This window comes from Achroia grisella, unplaced genomic scaffold (genome assembly GCF_030625045.1).
Source record: "Achroia grisella isolate CSIRO2021 unplaced genomic scaffold, CSIRO_AGI_Agris_v1 utg640, whole genome shotgun sequence".
NCBI lineage: Eukaryota > Metazoa > Arthropoda > Insecta > Lepidoptera > Pyralidae > Achroia > Achroia grisella.
The window spans coordinates 6,355,837-6,373,199 of NW_026712977.1; the positions used below are offsets into that span (position 1 = coordinate 6,355,837).

The window sequence follows — 17,363 nt, forward strand, 5'->3', positions numbered from 1 at the left end:
GTCCCTCCTAGAAACCATCGTGACATGAACGAAATTTATGATGACGATGTTGGTTTCTCGTGATATTATCCTTCCCTTTAAGTCCCTTTCCCAAGTTAAAAAAATAATGCTATATCCTCACGTAAGCATAAGTTATTATTTAACTTACATGATGAAAATGATGAGCTTCATAGGGATGGGAAATAATAAACCAAGTTAAATTGTTTATTAATCTTATGATATAGTCGTTTATTTTATGTAATGTAATAAATCTATTTATATACATCGATTTATATTATATTAGTAATGTTATTCGTCAATATAAATTATTCTAATAAAACATTAACTACTAAATAATATTTGGTATGTGTATTCAATCATTAACAGCCTGTGATATAAAATATTCTATAATAATTTTGATTTCTAACGTTAGACGGTTGATTATATCGCTGGTCACACATTCATTCATATGATAACACTTACAAAACTCCTAGACACACCGCTTCTTAATATTATATAATTGCTACAACATTTTGTGCCTTATGGACATGGAAACACAAGTCTCGACGAACCACGAGTAGGATTATCAATCTTTTGGATGCATACTGAATGTGCTAACTAGAACTCCTATTTACATCAAGAACCTAAAATCAATAGGAAAAGATTATGAAAGATAACTATGCACCCGACCGAATCAGAAGACACTCTGCCTTAGTCTAGATTAGAGGCAGTTATATTTCCTAAGATGAAGCACTCAGTTCGATGGCGTCAACATTTTGTGACACCAGATACTTAAAATTTCACTGCGGTGACGCATTTAAATCTCGCAGACGTAAGTGGTCGCTAAGCGGATGGACTGGTTCATCGCTTGTTCGGTCGTCTGGCCATTTTACGACTACGTTGGAACCCGCTGATGGCAGCGTTACAGGTGGCTCAACAAGCACAGGTAATCCGCCTTCACGCTCTGGCAATATATGACCGACCAGAGCACCGACACGTCGATACTGGAGTTGTGGAACTGGCGGAATCAATTCACGATCCACTGCTTCATGAGGTAACACTCGTAAACTGGTGCCAACGTGCGCCACCACTATTAAAGGCGGATTATCTTTCTGTGGTACGATGTCGTTCAGTGCCCGCATGTTCAACACAGGAGCTACCGTCTGTGGTGCTACGCATGTTGATACTCCACTGATACGTGCATTTAAGTTATCCAAAACTTTAATGAGCTCATATAAACGCTCACTGCATAGAACAGGATTATCTGGAATAGAATAGTGTGTGACATTATTAAAGTCCTACATTACTCTATCTAATTAAATTAAAACTTTATTATAGGAAATATTTTTCGCAATCGCTAAATATCATGTTTTCGCTTTGCAAGGATTTACCTACCAGACATTTGAAGTTACTCAATAAGTATCGATCTCTATACTTCTTATACCATTAATAGCATCTTTGAAATATTACAAATAAAACTATTTGTAATGTTTGCGCACAAGCTCGAAGGTAATAAATATATAAGTATAAAAAAAATATAAAGAAACTGACCCCATAAACATATTCTCCATGGAACGGTAACTACGTTCTGATAATACATTTGAAATATCGTACAAAAGAACGTATTGGATTGTATTTATTTGGAAGCTAAGATGTCACATTCAGATGTATCTCACAGCGAAGTCATCGTTCTTTTGCATCAGAATTTCAAACACCGGGCACATTAAAATTAAATAGTTATTTTCTAAATTTTAATTAAATTATTTCACAGAATGATATTTTAGCATCAGCTCCATCCTCAATACAATAAATACATTAATAATATTATCATGCAAACCCACCTTGGAGATATATTTTCAATATACTGGGTACTCCATTTATAACACAGCGAGATTTTGAAACGAGATCGTAATTAACAGACTGTATTTGATTGTAAGACAAATCAGCTAGACATAATGATGGCAGCCCGTGGAAATCTTTATGTAATGTAGTAATATTATTGTGATGTGCTATTAGTTCCTCAAGAGATGGTAAAAATGTCTGAAACCAATAATTTGTTTTACACTAATGACTAATAAAATTTAGTTTACAATTTTATGATACAAGCATCTCGCTATGGCAGAAACATATTAGTGAGCTCGCTAAGCTTGCAATAAATATAAAACACCGCAAATATAATCATAGATAAAAACTGACGCATTTAGCATTATTCAAACAAACCTTGGAAGTTTCTTCTAAAGATGTAATTTGGTTATGAGATACGTCAAGTAGTTTTAAGTCTTCCAGACCAATCAGATCATCAGGACATACTTGTTGGATTTGATTATTACTCAGGTTTAATCTGAGAAGTCCATGAAGGCCCATCAAAGCTCCTCCTAAATTCGTCAAATGATTGTGATCGAGGCGCAATTCCAAAACGCGGGTTTCAACATCCACAAGGTTCTTAAAAATATACAAACATTATTCTCTTGTATTTGAAATTATTAAGCATCCAATGTTTAAACATTTATGGAACTTACCTCCATATTTCCAGTAATGTGGCTAATTTTATTATGAGACAAATCGATTACTGAAAGTCGTTTTAAACCTTTGATTTCTTGCAATGAAAATTCAGTTAAATAATTATGCGTTAAATTTAAATATCTTAAAGATTTTAAGCTTCTAAGTGACCCATTTAAAATCTTTAAATGATTATAAGCTATATCTAGATATGCCAATTTTTCTGCTTCTGTAAATTCATCCTCAGATAACTGTAAATAAATTTAATAAATTATGCCATATTCAATTTTAAAATAATTTTATGTTATGATATTAATTCATCGTAAGAAATCTTATATTGTTAGTTTAAGTACCTATATGTTAAATGTCAATATTTTTATTTTGCATATTTATGGCTATTCTATAAGAACTATGTATGTTATATATATTATATAGGTGCATTATTTAACTTTTATTTGAAAAGTTAAATAATTGAAGCTTAAGCAGCTGAGACTGTTTTCGAAAGGTGACAATAATAGAATCATCAACGAATTATTATGATGTTCAAAATGATAAAGTTACGGACTATGAAACGTGCCCATGTTAGCTAGACGAACTATTAAGATGGAACCCTAAGTTGAACCAACCTAAAAATTTCGTTTAAAGTATGTATGTCTGATATAAAGTCGGGCAATTGTCAACCCACTATTTATTTAAAGAGGACAAAGGAGGTGTTTTTGTATTTTGGCCAATTGAAACTATAGACTTTTCGCATTTAGTACACATTATTAATATAGTTATATGGGTTTTAACACGAATAATTATGATAAATTAATTGAAGTCTCTCAACGTCAACTTGAGTGAGCTCGTGAACACGACTAGTGCAATCTAGTCGAAACGTCGATTACCATAAAATTATTCAACATTTAACAAGTTTCTTGCTCATTCTTCTTGTGATGAATCTGCGTTCCGAATGAGTGGTAGAATAAATAATACGACTATTGAAAAGTACTTACATATAATGAGTTTATTTGTGTAAAGATTATTTCTTTTTGTACTCGCGTTAAAATCCGTTTAACTATTTTAATGAAGAAACTTTTGAGTTTTCCAATCTTATTTAAAAACATTGTTATACGATGAATATAAGAGTGAAAGTTATTATGTGTTACTGAAGTTTGTATCAATAAGCAGGAAATAAGCCATAATAATACTGTCATAAAAGTAAATATAATACCCAGCCAACCTATTTACCGGGGTAGCCACCAAATACTTGAACCTTTCGTAATTAGGTCAGGGTGAAGCGATTTGCAAAACAGACGTAAGGAAAGTTTAGTCAGACCACGTAACAGGAGGCAAATCTCCCTATTTTATTCTATAAATAAATAATAATATTTAATTATATTGTACATGTGGAATTAGAACATTCAAAAACACATGCGTATTCCTATCTGAACAAGGTCTATCAAAAAGATAGACGAACTAATTAAAATATATCATTTGCTGCAAAATATGAGGGAATTTCAGGCGATTATCCAAACTTAAGAAAATGCTTATGATTTATATTTACCTAACATTCCTTTTGTAGCGATATATATAAGCCCAGAATAAATTAAATAATAGCTATTTCGAAACTACTTTTGTGTATTTTACATCACTTATAGTGATATACTACCATGGACAGTGAACTAAAATAAACTTACACTTTCTATCTTGTTAAATGATAAACCAAGAGTTAAAAGTCTTCTGGACTTTTGTAAAGCTCCATCCAACGATTTGATATTATTATCATAAAAATAAAGTGTTTCCAAGGAAGGCATTTGTTTTAAGTCTTTCGGCAAGTTTTGCAATTCATTGTGAGCAGCATGAATGAGCACAATCTTTTTGGCTTTCTGTAAAAAAGGTTTTATTTGTAATAGATCCAATACTGAAAACATCAGTGTAGTATAATTGCATAGAATAAAAACTAAGTAGGTATAATAGGAAAGGACAACATTATTCCAATTCTTATTAATGAGTAACAAAAAAATAAAATGATAAATATTTTTATTGTTACTTACTATTGGCAGTTCATTGTCTATAGACTTGAGATTATTCAAATTAATGAATATCCACACCAAGTCGTCTAAGTCCCTCAGTGTGCCATTCAAAGTACTCAGCTTATTAATACCGAAATGCACATGTTTCACTGCCTTGGGGACAGCTTCTCGCTCAATTTTAGATATTCCATTATCAGCCACTAGCAAAGTCTTTACTTCTTCTTTTATATCCTGAAAAAAAATTCTAGAGTTATAATTATGTACCAAACTGCAATCTACATTTATATTTATTAGTATTTCCTTGTTCTTAGTGTTTGATTGATATTAAAAAATTGTGATAAGTTTATATATCTAAAAGAACTTCAAACAGTATCCTTAAGGAAGTCTGGAAGCCCTAAGTATGTCTACTTGTTACAAGTGTATTTTCGATGTTGTTTTCACCATATCGTTGACGTCTAAAATGCCTCTACCTATTCTATCTAAAATAACATTAGTGATATTTCTCTTATTTATTTGATTATGTAATAAAGGTCAATTGAATAAAATATATTGTATTATAAAAAAACTAATTAAAATATCTGTATTAAAGTATCCATAAATTCCAAATTGTCTGGCTATAATAGTTAAAGAAATATTGTTTGAGATCGACTTATAATAATTAATACTAAAATAATACTTCTCTTTTCGAGACCCAATACTCAGTACAACAGGTAATATAAAAAAATAAGTAAAAATAAACTCACCCTAAAATCTTCAACAGTTAGTTTCGTTATTTTATTCCTACAGAGATCGAGAGTTTTTACATGAGGTAGATGACGAAGTATATGCCGCGGCATCTCTGTGAGCGAGTTATCTGCTAAACTAAAATAATCCACTAAGTCCAGTTTTGAGAAAACGCTTTCTTTTAATTCGCTGAAAAATAAAAAGTAAATTTGTTACTGTGTGATAATATAGGAAAATAAAATAAAAACTATTACAAAACTTAACTATACTAGATGTGTTCCGAAAGAGTTTTATGTGTCTTGGTAATATTTGTAAGTTTGTATTATTTAGAAATCTACATGAATAGAAGTAAAAAGAGTACAGACCTCAATGGAACGAAATGTAGATTTTTTTGACCGCTAACCTTAATTAATGATTTCTTTTATTTGTGCCTCCGGTATGAAATAGATTATTATAATTTTTTACACATTTAATGTATGTTCCCTATATATGTAGATTCAAAAGTATTAGCAAATATTTCCATAATTTTAAACTATCATCTAATTAACCACACTAAACTAACGACAATCTTATATAATAATATGAATAGATTCAAGAAAACGATCTTTAAACCTAAATAATTGTCATATATCGTAGTAGTGATTATTTTTATCACCGTAGATTTGTAAACCACTGAAAGTCAACACATGTCATAAACGTACACGTCAATTAAATTACAACTTCCAACTACTACAACTAAAATATAATCCTTCTGATGAATCATCGTACGACATGATAATTTGAGAATAATTTCATAATAATATATCGTCACGGTTGTCACAGATGGGGTAGTTAGAACAATTAACGGTCTACGTCATGATAAAACGCAACTTTACGGGGTACCTATACTTTAATGGAACCTACGGTCGTCTCTCAAATTAATATGGTTTGTGATTGGTGTTCCTCCATCGCGACAAACATTATGATCATCACATTGTAGGTACATCATCGGTCATACAGTCATTCAGAAATATAATTTCTTACAAAGTTTTGCGTCGGCCAGATTCGAATTATATTTATCTTGTAGTTTATTGAATTACGTTATCAGACCACCTAATAAGGTGTAATCACCGGTTACATATCAGTTGACACTGCTCAAGTGCAGTCAACCGAAGGGTAAAAATAATTCTTGAAATAAATATAACTTTTTATCTATGCGATGTAATACGAGACCCTATTGTATCAAATTTTATTTATAGTTTTCTTCTTTCAACTTTTAAGATAACTTATCTTATTTTATGGGATTTAATGAAACTTATACGCCTCGAATATAATATTCATGGATGTATCTACATATATATACACATATATACTTAATATTATCTAAGTTTGTATATTTGTTGTTTATATTTACATAATTAAATACCTACTGTCGATGCTATTTCGTAGCATACATATAAAGTATAATTCTTATACGCTTCTTATCTTCTCTATCTCTTATCATATTTACAATAAACAACAACTTTACGAGCCAGGGAAGAATAATGTTTGGGATCACTTGGTCTATATATAATTATTCTATATAGAAATAAAAACTACAGTAAAAATAACAAGAGTATATTATGATTTGGAAATTTAGTTACTGAAACAAGGCATCTATTTGATTTTATTAACTCAATTTCTTGTGTCAATATGATATAAAAATAATTAATTCCACTTATATAACAACCCTTCCCGTATTCAGCATGATCATCAATTTGCGACACCAATTCATTCAAGGGCTAGATTCAAAGAACAGTCGTGGTAAAGAATTATTTTATTCGAATTCGAGAAAGCTCTATCAAGACAAATTAATTGTACACATTATATATAATTAATTGTTTATTTTAAACCTTTTTCTGTATCTGGTGCAATAAAGTGCATAAATAAGTAAATAAAAAATAATAATGGGATATTTATTATTGATTAGGTTTTAATTGGCTTCCAATATTTCGATGTTGTTACAAGCATCTTGGTGATCACGGCTCTCAGACTTAAGGAATCGTCTAAGAATAACAAGCATCCTAATCATGTCATCAACTCAAAGATTTCAACATTTTATTCAATATAAGAATACGCTAAAACAAAAACAAATAAAGTCTTAAGTGGTAACATTTATAATTCATAATCATTGTGAGTAAGTCTCAGGACACATGTCTCTGCAGTCATATTTCGGGCTTCCCTCAACGTTTGGTGTTATCGCGATGACCGGGTCAATAGCTTGATCGCTAAGGGATTTTCCAATGAAAAGATAGGATCGACGTGCATCAAAATCGGTAGTAATGCATGTGGCGCGAGTTTAGTAAACACTAATGTGAGGGGGGTCAACGTTCCGGGGTTATCAGTGTAGGGGCGGCGCCAAACGGTCGCATGGTCGCTTGTCAGCCGTCGTCGCCACATCGGTCGCGGTGACGCCGAACATGCATTTGCCATGTCGCACTTGTGCATTCAACTTTATCTTCAGTCAATTAAAAATCCAGACACAATAAGTATATAAGCACAAAATATAAGTACATGTGCTGAGGTTTATACATTGGCTAAGGTCTGTAAAAGCTCTGTAGCTGAGACATAGGTTTTAGCTAAAACTATGACTTCTAGAATTAGCAAGCAACTCCCAAGTAATCGTCAGCAAACGCAGTTAGCCAAGTCGTTGAATAGCCTCAAATTATTAAAGTTTATTTCACCACGGCCGGAACAATACAATACAATTTTCTTTTCTTCTCGAAAGTGCACAAATCTAAAGATTGTAATAATAGTTAACGCAGCAAATTATATACCTTCTATTAGATAAAAGTATTCACATAAGTGCATATATATCCATGTATGAATTACACTTCATACAAATTTAAAAATTTTTGAAATGTATTTAATTAATTATCAATTTACAATCGACAACCAAATAAAATGGCAAATCTTCTTATGCAATTCTCATAAAAGTGAGTTAAACTCAGGCATAGGGGCGGGCATAAAAGTGAGAGTCAAATATCTGTGTCATATTAAATTATACTCCGACCTCTAATATCTTAGAGACAATAGCAACAAGATGACGATGAGGCGTAAACCTTCTCTAACGGCAGTCTGTTATAACTGACTTTTGACATGAATTTAAGGTTGGCATTTTGTATTGCATCGTATCGATGCACTACAAAATGCCAACCTCTTCAGTATAAAAGAAAATGCAATTATTTCTGCTGAGTTTCCTATAGTACAATTTTCAGTAGTGGTAAGTTCTGAAATTCCGCGCTAGCATTCATTGTTCAAGCGCTGTGGTTTTGTTGTTTGTTTGTTTAGTAGTTATTACATTTTAGACATTTTATTATCCACTAATTTCTGTACTTTTCTTTGTTTCTAAATTAGATTAGACACGGAGTTACGAAGAATCTATAAATATACTTTTAATACACCCGTAAATAGAATTTGTTTTAAAACTTATATTACAATCCCCTTTTCTTCTTTGAAACCTGTATTTAAATATCCATAAAATTAGAGAAATAATATTCAACATGGATGTGATAAAAATGTATTTTATTAACGAACTACTAATGTGATAATATTATAAAATCAGAACACTATTATTTTGATGAGTTTGAGTAATTTGTCAATAATATACAAATCTAATTTAAAAGATTTTAAAATAAAAAATGGATTACATTGTATGTATGTATAGTGGTTTAGGAAATGTAACTCGAATACGAAAAACCTCAACCACAAGTATAAATATTCTATGCCTTCCAAAATATGTATTATATGTATTATTCGAAATAACTGAACTACCGAGTAGTTATACTTTCTGGTGATCAAAAATTTGTATCCTTCTCATTTGTAAAGGTCCTCTCTTAACGCAACTTGGATAGATAAGTAAAGTAAGACCTCTCCTAACTTTTTAGAATCTGTTAATAACTACCTTTTGTACAATAGTACCTACATAAATTGAGGACCTAATTGATAAAAAAAAAGCTTATAACAATATATATTTTTATATTGATCTTTATACTCTGCTTTTGGTATAAAGAGTAATCTGGGAGCGTAAGTGGCTACGAGTTCGCTGCTCGTCCGACGAACGAATCGTAATTGATGTTCTCGCTTAGGCCAAAGGGTAATTAAATTACAAAACGAGACCAGCAAATACAATTAAACGAACCGCGCTAGGCTCGTCTCGGGAGCAAACTGGGCCTGTGCGCTTTTTTTGTCACATCACCATTAAATATGATTTAAAGTACGAATATACTAATATTTGACTTATATATATCGATTAAAGATGCATGTAAGAATATTGAACAATAAGATATTACTTTATTAGCAGAAATCTAACTTTAGTCATAGAAATCTCGTTTTATGGATGATAGTCAGATATTGAGGTGTTCTTACCGTTATTCTATTTTGCAATTTAGGTACCTTGAATTATATTAAAAAAGAAAAACAAAATATATATTATTAATATTCCTTCACTTGAAAAGCTTAAAATATGTATTTTGAAAGTTGACCTGTACCTATCCATTGAAATTAATCAAATTGCAAGTAAAGAAGCAGCTAAAGTTACACAAGTTGCTCTCTTAATACTAATCTGCATTAACTTTAAATTTGCATATTTCGGGGTTAAAACTTTTCTAGTTTATGTAAGGAAATAGCATCACCAACACCACGGACATCACTTTATCTTGTTATAATTTTTACATCTTTTTTTTGCGCCACGTGCGTTTCTTTTCTCCCGGAACGCAACGCACGTGCGTTGCGTTTCGGGAGAAAAGCAAGAAAACTGAACTGAACTGAAACGAGGTAGGTACCCACGCAGACAACTTTTAACAAAGTTTAGATTTAAGTAAATTTGTATATCCGAAATTTTTTATTCATTTTGCTTAATTTGTCATTTTGAATTGAGTAATAAATATATGTACAAAATATTAATACGTGCTTATTGACATGAACTACACCATATACAGTAAATGCTATAACTATAACAAAACTTAAAATTAGATTACTTATTATCAAATATAACAAACACTTGGTGCTGACAGTTAAAAACAATTTAAATGTGCGTATTCCTTATAAGTTTCCTTGAATAATATCGGCTTATCAAAAAGCATAAAGTCTCCGGAAAGACCCGAATTATCACTGTTCAATAACAATGACTGCTGAATGGCTACTAGGAACAATATTTATTCGGCGCTCATCATAAACTGTTTGCGAAATATACAGGAAACCTTTTAATAAAATCATAGTTTTTAATAGGACAATTAATAAAGTATATATCTTTCAAATACAACGAAAATGGAAGACATTTATTATCATATTCCCAGTTAACATCGAACAGTTTTATTAAATACGGGGCGGGAGATTGTTCAGACATGGCAGCGAAATAAAGGCTTCCAGGAAATGCGCCCGGAATATACATAGCTACAGAGGTAATATGCGCAGTATATATATGTAACAGTATGCGCGGTGCAATTATTGATTTTCGCAAAGTGCAACTTATCAAGTCAGCTCGAAGGTTATTTGCTATGTATGATGGAGAGAAATACATTATTTCTTGGGCAGACATTTTAACCTTAAAATAGGTTACTCCGGTTTGATTTTTCATAATACCGAGAAACCCAAAAATTAAATATAAGTACCATTCGTTAATGAAGACACTATAATTTTATGTGGAGTAGATAACTATTATTATTACTGAAGACAGTTATCAGTATAATAAAGGTTTGATAGATGAGTCATTTACAGAATAACTAATATCTTCATGTTCTAAATATATTTTCATAAAATAGTGAAGTGACAAGCGTCACTAAGACGTAAGTCACTCACTCATATACGTGGGACACTCAGAAAGTTTTGCGACACTAAAAAAAATATTCTATAGGGAAATATATTTTATTACGCATTTCCAAAGTACTCTCCACAAGCCTCTAGTTTCATGCGTCTGAACCAGTTTTCGAAACACTTTTCCAGTCTGCCGCAGACACCTCGTTTACAGCCTGCTCGAACGCTGAGAGCGCATCATCCGGAGACGAAAATTGTATCCCTTTTAGCAGATTTTTGGGAATAAGAAGAAGTCACACGGTGCTAGGTCAAGGCTGTAAGCAGGGTGATCCAGGAGTTTGGCCGCTGTGCTGTCTAGAAGTCCCTCGTTTTGATTGCGGTGTGGGCGGCTATTTTGATGGAGCAGTAGCTCGCAGAGCCCTGTGTTTGGTCGCTTGTTGCTCACAATAGAGAAAACGTCTTCGAAGCATTTGGTAGCATATCATTCTGTGTTAATACTTCTTTGATTTCGTTAAGGAATTGATACCAAGGAGCCAGTCATATTGAAAAAGCAACTTCAAATTTGTCTATCATATCATGGCACCATTCCACCCTTACCTGATTCTGAACATTGGTGAGGTTGTGCGGCACCCAGCGTGAAACTATCCTACGCACCCGTAGATGCACATGTAGAATCTCGTGAAGGCTTTCTGATCCAATCTGCAGTATATGCTGAATATCTTGGTATGTAACTCGTCTATTGTTTTTGGATCAAATTTTTCACTGCTAGCCCTCTTTCAAGAAGTGGTCGCCCTTTGACGGCTGTTATGAAACAGCCGTCAAAGAGCACTTCTTTCTTCATCCCCTAAAGTTTGTTGACCATGCTTAAATTCATTATACCAACGATACACGTTTGCTTTAGAAGGGCCTTCATCCATGAATGCCATTTGAAGGCTATCGTACAATTTGTCCCGTATCAGGCGACACTTAAAATCGTAAAAAATCATAGCAAAATTTTCTCGACGCAAATCTATTTTTCAAAGAGACACGGTATATTTAATTAGCTTACAAAAAATGTGGAGAAAAGTTTTGAATTCAGATCGTACCTATTTTTACTTATAAAGACCAAATATATTTTTTAATTAAATTAAAACTGGCTATATTCGCATTCGCATACATAAAAACTTTTTCTCGCAATACTTTCAGCCTCGGTGGTCTAGTGGATTAGCATACCGCAGTGGTCGCGGGTTCGATTCAAACCACGGGTGCAAACCACCGTGCTAGAAATCGAACCCGCGACCATCGGAAGTAAAGCGGTGTGCTAATCCACTAGACCACTGAGGCTGTCAATATACGTGTATCTACTCATCATACTCGTACTAACTCATTGTATACTGCATATAAATTATACTAAAATTGTTAATTATAATTACTAAATTATATTCACGCTACTTAAATGCCTAATAATCTTGTATTAAAAAAATTGCAAATGTATTAATATATTTTTTTAAAAAATTATTAAACTCTTTATCTTCATCAACAATTTATTTATTATTTAAAATTTCTGATATATGCGCTTTTTTGTCATAAATTAGAAGAAGAATTTTATAATTACATTAAAATTGGGACACAACAAAACAAAATTTCAAATCTCGTTTCATCCTATGAGGGGTGGGATATAATAAATTATTTTTTTATTTCGCGTCTCCTATATGCAATCGACTGTGTCTTAATTCTGAATCAATTTTGTCTCAACTATGATAAATCAGTGAGTCAAGACCTAATTGATTAATTTCCATTGCCTGGCGAAAGATACAGTAGTCGATCAGTCAATATTAGTATCTTTTATACCGAAATTCGAGGCATTATTAAATTTAAGATTGTAGATTACGTACACTGAATTTGCTGGCTTAACTTGTTCAAATGTTATGTTTAAAATGCTACTAAGAACAATAAAACCTTCATGTACTGTTGTAAAGAGAAACGTAGAGTCCAGTGAAATCTGACCGTAAATTGTTTGACGCTCCTAATATTTACGATTCTACTGTGACAATAATCGTTACGTTACCATTAATTTTGCATTCGGTCATTAATGATTGTAAATATCGATGCTTAACTTTGAATGAAAGAAGGGGAGACGTGGAAACAAGTCCTGAAGCAGTACACGACTCTGTTTTATTCGCGCCTTAAGATAGAAAGAATGCCATAACTCGCAAAAGTATCAGGTACTACCACATTCAATACATTGGTATGTAAGTGCAATGGTTGTCAATAAATGTTTTTCTTTCTTTATTGTTTTAAATATATCAAACACATACATATATAGAGATGACATAGTAGTATGATTTTATTAATGTAATACCTATTTTCAATTTTAACATCAAAACTAAATCCATATTCATCAGTGATGGTTGATGACCTAGGTATATTAATTGCATTAAGCTTATTCATGATCAATAGTAGACGTTTGCCACGGATTCACCTGCACTGTATTTCACGTTTGGTAGAAGAATTTAAAAAATCTTCTCTTTAGAAATATTGTTGTAAAATAAATGTATGTTTCAAATATCTTTATACCATCTAGCTACAATATAATTCGACTATTTAATCCTAGTAACAGAACCATGAGACTCTCTTAGATACAATATTTAGGTACTTCTTAATCTACAATTTATATATAAGTAAACAAGTTAAAGTAAAATATCAGAAAAGTATCTAGTACGTATCAAGTCCACAAATATCCACGACAAACAATGGTCCCTGTAATTTGTTAGTATACCATTAATGAGTAAATACTGTGTATACGACTACGGCCAATATGATATCATTCAATTTTATACTGCTTTAGAGGCGACCTCAGATAACCCGGGCACTATACGGACAACTATCGAGCAACGTCTCCTAGATGCCATCCCTATAACGATCTGCAGAACTCGCTAACAAAAGGTGGAAACCCAACTACTATGTAAATATCTAGTATTTTGCAACTTTCGTTTTCATAATGTTTGATCTATCACAAGTAAACGTACTATAGATGGAAAACTTTCATCTTCAGCAATTGTTGAAAGAGTATTTTGTATGAGTATAATATTACTAACCCAATAAAGTAATAGAAACAATAGAATGTCAATAACTGCGACTGAAATAGACTAAGATTTGAAAAAAATCTGCTATAACTATATTAGATAGTAGAAGAAGAAGCAACGAGCTTGGGATTTATGAAATACATTTACGTTCTTGAATAAAAATACAAAGGACAGGACTAAATACAATAACTGTCCCTGTTTAGGGTCTGCATAATGTTCATGCTTCGCAAGCTAAGGCTTTCATAATTGTGTTCATGATTCATCATCTCAATTACCTAATTAAACTCTGGGCTAACAGAAAGTATAAGGAAAAATATCTATAAATGTCGGACGTTTTCAAATATATGCTGCCTTGGAAATCTTGAAGGAGTAATTGAGTGGTCAATACGGGTCGAGCACACAGGTCAGGGGCAACTTAATTGTTAGTTATGAGAAATAAATCTGCCAAAAATGATAATTATGATCATATTATAATTCTCTAACATTATACTGAACAGTAACTAGACGGGCAAATACAAGGAACACGGACTCGTATCCACATTCCTCATGTTTGCATTAATTGTAATTATGACACTGATAAGAACCATTTCAATAATAAGCCCATTTCGAAGGGAAATTTACTGAGAAGCGGTCGTGATCGTTTCCCGATAATATTTTATTACTGACATGATGATAACTGGTAGCTGTTGTACACAATTTGATGCTTTTGTGATGTATACCCGATTTGGCGTTGCAAAAAGCGATGAGCAGCCGCCAGCCCTGGGAACGTTGCCGCCCACTGCTTCGATAACAGACCGATTCTCATCGCGCCAACTCTGCTCTTATCACAGACCTGTTGTTTTCTCATTCAACTTACACATTGTTTTGATGTATCGTAATCACGGTATTAATGTGTTATTGCAACAGATTCTTTACACAACAAAGAGCTGGCATCAGTCGCGCACAGTACAACAACTCCACATCAAACTTATCATAGAAAACCGAAAGATGGATATAAAAAAAACTGCATAAAAACTTGCCTTAAATTGTCGAAATTTAGTTTGAGTTTTGTAATAGAAAGTCCAAGTTCACGAAAGCTATGATCATCAAAATCCGGCAGTTGCGAGTAAGAGATGTCGAGACTAATTTTCGTTTCAGGACTGAATTTGCTGGTGAGAGCTCGTGCTATGTCTTCGTAAGCATTTATCCGTTGACAGATGACCACAATGGCACCGTTGTCACCCTGACGACACGTACATGGTGAGATTTCCCTTCTCATAGCACAATGAAGACTGGCACCAGCTCCGAGCTGACCAGCCAACGCACACAGCAGCGCGGCGGCGAGCGCGTGCGTATACGCAACCATCGTGTGTGCGATACGGGGCTGTTCGCGCTACTGGCCCGAGCGCACCACGAGTGAACCTAGTCGCGGCAAGCGCCGAGACGCTCTCAACTCGAAACGTATTCACCCCGCGCATGCGCACCACCCACCCGTCTGCATCATGCACTTTTCTGCTCCTACACTTCCCACTTATGCTTTTTCAATCAGTAAGTTTTATCGTACTAACCACTCGTATTATATTATCTGTACTATTATAGTTAACCTAGGTCAGCACTAAAAATTTGTTGTGAACACTATGAATCGGAACATAAACTTATATGTACTGGGGAGGAATTATTTGTAGGGGGGGGGTAAATGACCCATTGCTAATAATGTACCAAGTCAGAAATGAAAATCATCGTGATAATTTACTAAAGAATTTGCTACGGTGAACTAACCGACCTAAGCTCATGCTCGTCTTATTATCTTCCATTGGTGCTCCGCCAGCATAAACCCTTAACACAGGCGAGAGTACCATTTCATTATTATAAATTTAGACTTTTTTGAGAGAGAGAGATTCTTTGACAAGACTACCCCCCTTAAAAAGTACTGAACATATTTTATCATTATATAAGTTAATACTACTGAATTAGTACTGCCTCTATAATAACTAGACAACATTCATTAAACTCTTAAGTTTTTGCTTTTTCTGGAAAACAAACATGTAATATGTTTCTTTTATTTCAGAACTTACCCTTACCGTCAAGCTAGGCAACACTGCAGGAATAAAATTTTTATATGTATTTTTTCGTTATCAATATTCTATTCGATGTAGAAGTCCCTTAACAATCTTCGGATTTAGGTCAGCCGTAGCAAGTCTATTCGATGCGCAGGGATCCTCAATGAAACAGTCCTTGGTCTAGATCTGAGGTGCATCGCCAACAATAGCCCATTTCCCTGACCCTGCCATCTATTCGTTTGAAGACATAATGGACGCTACAATGTGCAGAGTATTCTTCTGCTGTGGCATTTAGAATATTTTTAGAAGATTCAATCTAAGATATTTGTCAAACTTCAATGCAATTAGATTTATTATTATTATTTATAATACTAAAACATAAAAAATCTATGTTATTTTAGAACTTGTTGGTAAATTAAATTGCAATAATAAGTTGCTCAACTTACAAACATAACATTTAAACTCTGTTAGCGAAGAATTGTATTTATATATTATTAATAATAAGTCTAAATACAGCTAATAAGTCTTAATTACAGAAAGGACTTGTATATTAATATCTATGAAAAGTAAAGCAGATAATAGAAGGATAAGAACAATGACCATACAGATAGTCTAGACCCTGAGAAAGGACAGGAGTTACTTAGGGCGCAAATAAGGGTCGTAAGGGGTTGAAAGCGGAGATGAAAGGTTGTATAAAAATAATCATCATTTTTAAGTAAAACGATAAAACTTTTTTGGGTTATAAACTAACTAAATCTGTGTTCTTTATTTGGTCAAGGCCATTGCTCCACGCGGACGAAGACGCGGGCGCAGCTCGACAGCTATACGATATTGTTCTATATAAATTAAAGAAGATAATATATATAAAGTAGTAAAAAACATAAAATATATAAAACGGTTATACCGTGCACAAACTCTATATATTATATGGAATCATTGGTTCGCATATAAAAGTTGTTCTTAAAGCTTTATAGTGGATTACAACCCCATTTCACACTGAAAACTTGTCAATTTAAATATGACCGGCACCAAAAAGCTTTCTGTGTCAATTTATATTTGTGTTAAAAATCTTTTTTAAATCAGTTTTGTTTTGCTCTTTCATATTAGTATAATAGGTATAACACGTACGGTAAGTTTAAAGCAAATATATAATATTGTTGTGATTATTAAATAAGTCCATGGTAACGGACTTCAAAAATTAAATTGATATTGAAAATAGGAACAACCAGTACATTCATGACTGTTATCTCACCTAAGGTGATAGAAATCTG

At 32.9% G+C, this 17,363-nt stretch overlaps 1 protein-coding gene across 1 annotated transcript; it reads right to left on the minus strand.

Moving 5' to 3' along the window:
• Positions 1–203: 203 nt before the first annotated feature.
• Positions 204–15,501, minus strand: LOC131849293 (leucine-rich repeat protein SHOC-2). The gene is made up of 8 exons (XM_059199333.1): positions 15,073–15,501; positions 5,237–5,405; positions 4,515–4,724; positions 4,158–4,346; positions 2,499–2,729; positions 2,200–2,421; positions 1,821–2,019; positions 204–1,243 (listed from the first exon to the last, which is right to left on the minus strand). The coding sequence occupies exons 1-8, from the start codon at positions 15,396–15,398 to the stop codon at positions 780–782; spliced, it is 2,010 nt and encodes a 669-aa protein (XP_059055316.1). The 5' UTR covers positions 15,399–15,501; the 3' UTR covers positions 204–779.
• Between the last annotated feature and the right edge of the window lie 1,862 nt (positions 15,502–17,363).

Excerpts from the sequence above, each read along its gene's own strand:
- LOC131849293 (XM_059199333.1), bottom strand. The coding sequence starts at position 15,398 with ATGGTTGCGTATACGCACGCGCTCGCCGCCGCGCTGCTGTGTGCGTTG. Across the intron at positions 4,725-5,236 it reads TAACTGTTGAAGATTTTAGG|GATATAAAAGAAGAAGTAAA; the intron begins GTGAGTTTATTT and ends ATTTTTTTTCAG. Across the intron at positions 1,244-1,820 it reads ATTGAAAATATATCTCCAAG|ATAATCCTGTTCTATGCAGT; the intron begins GTGGGTTTGCAT and ends ATTCTATTCCAG.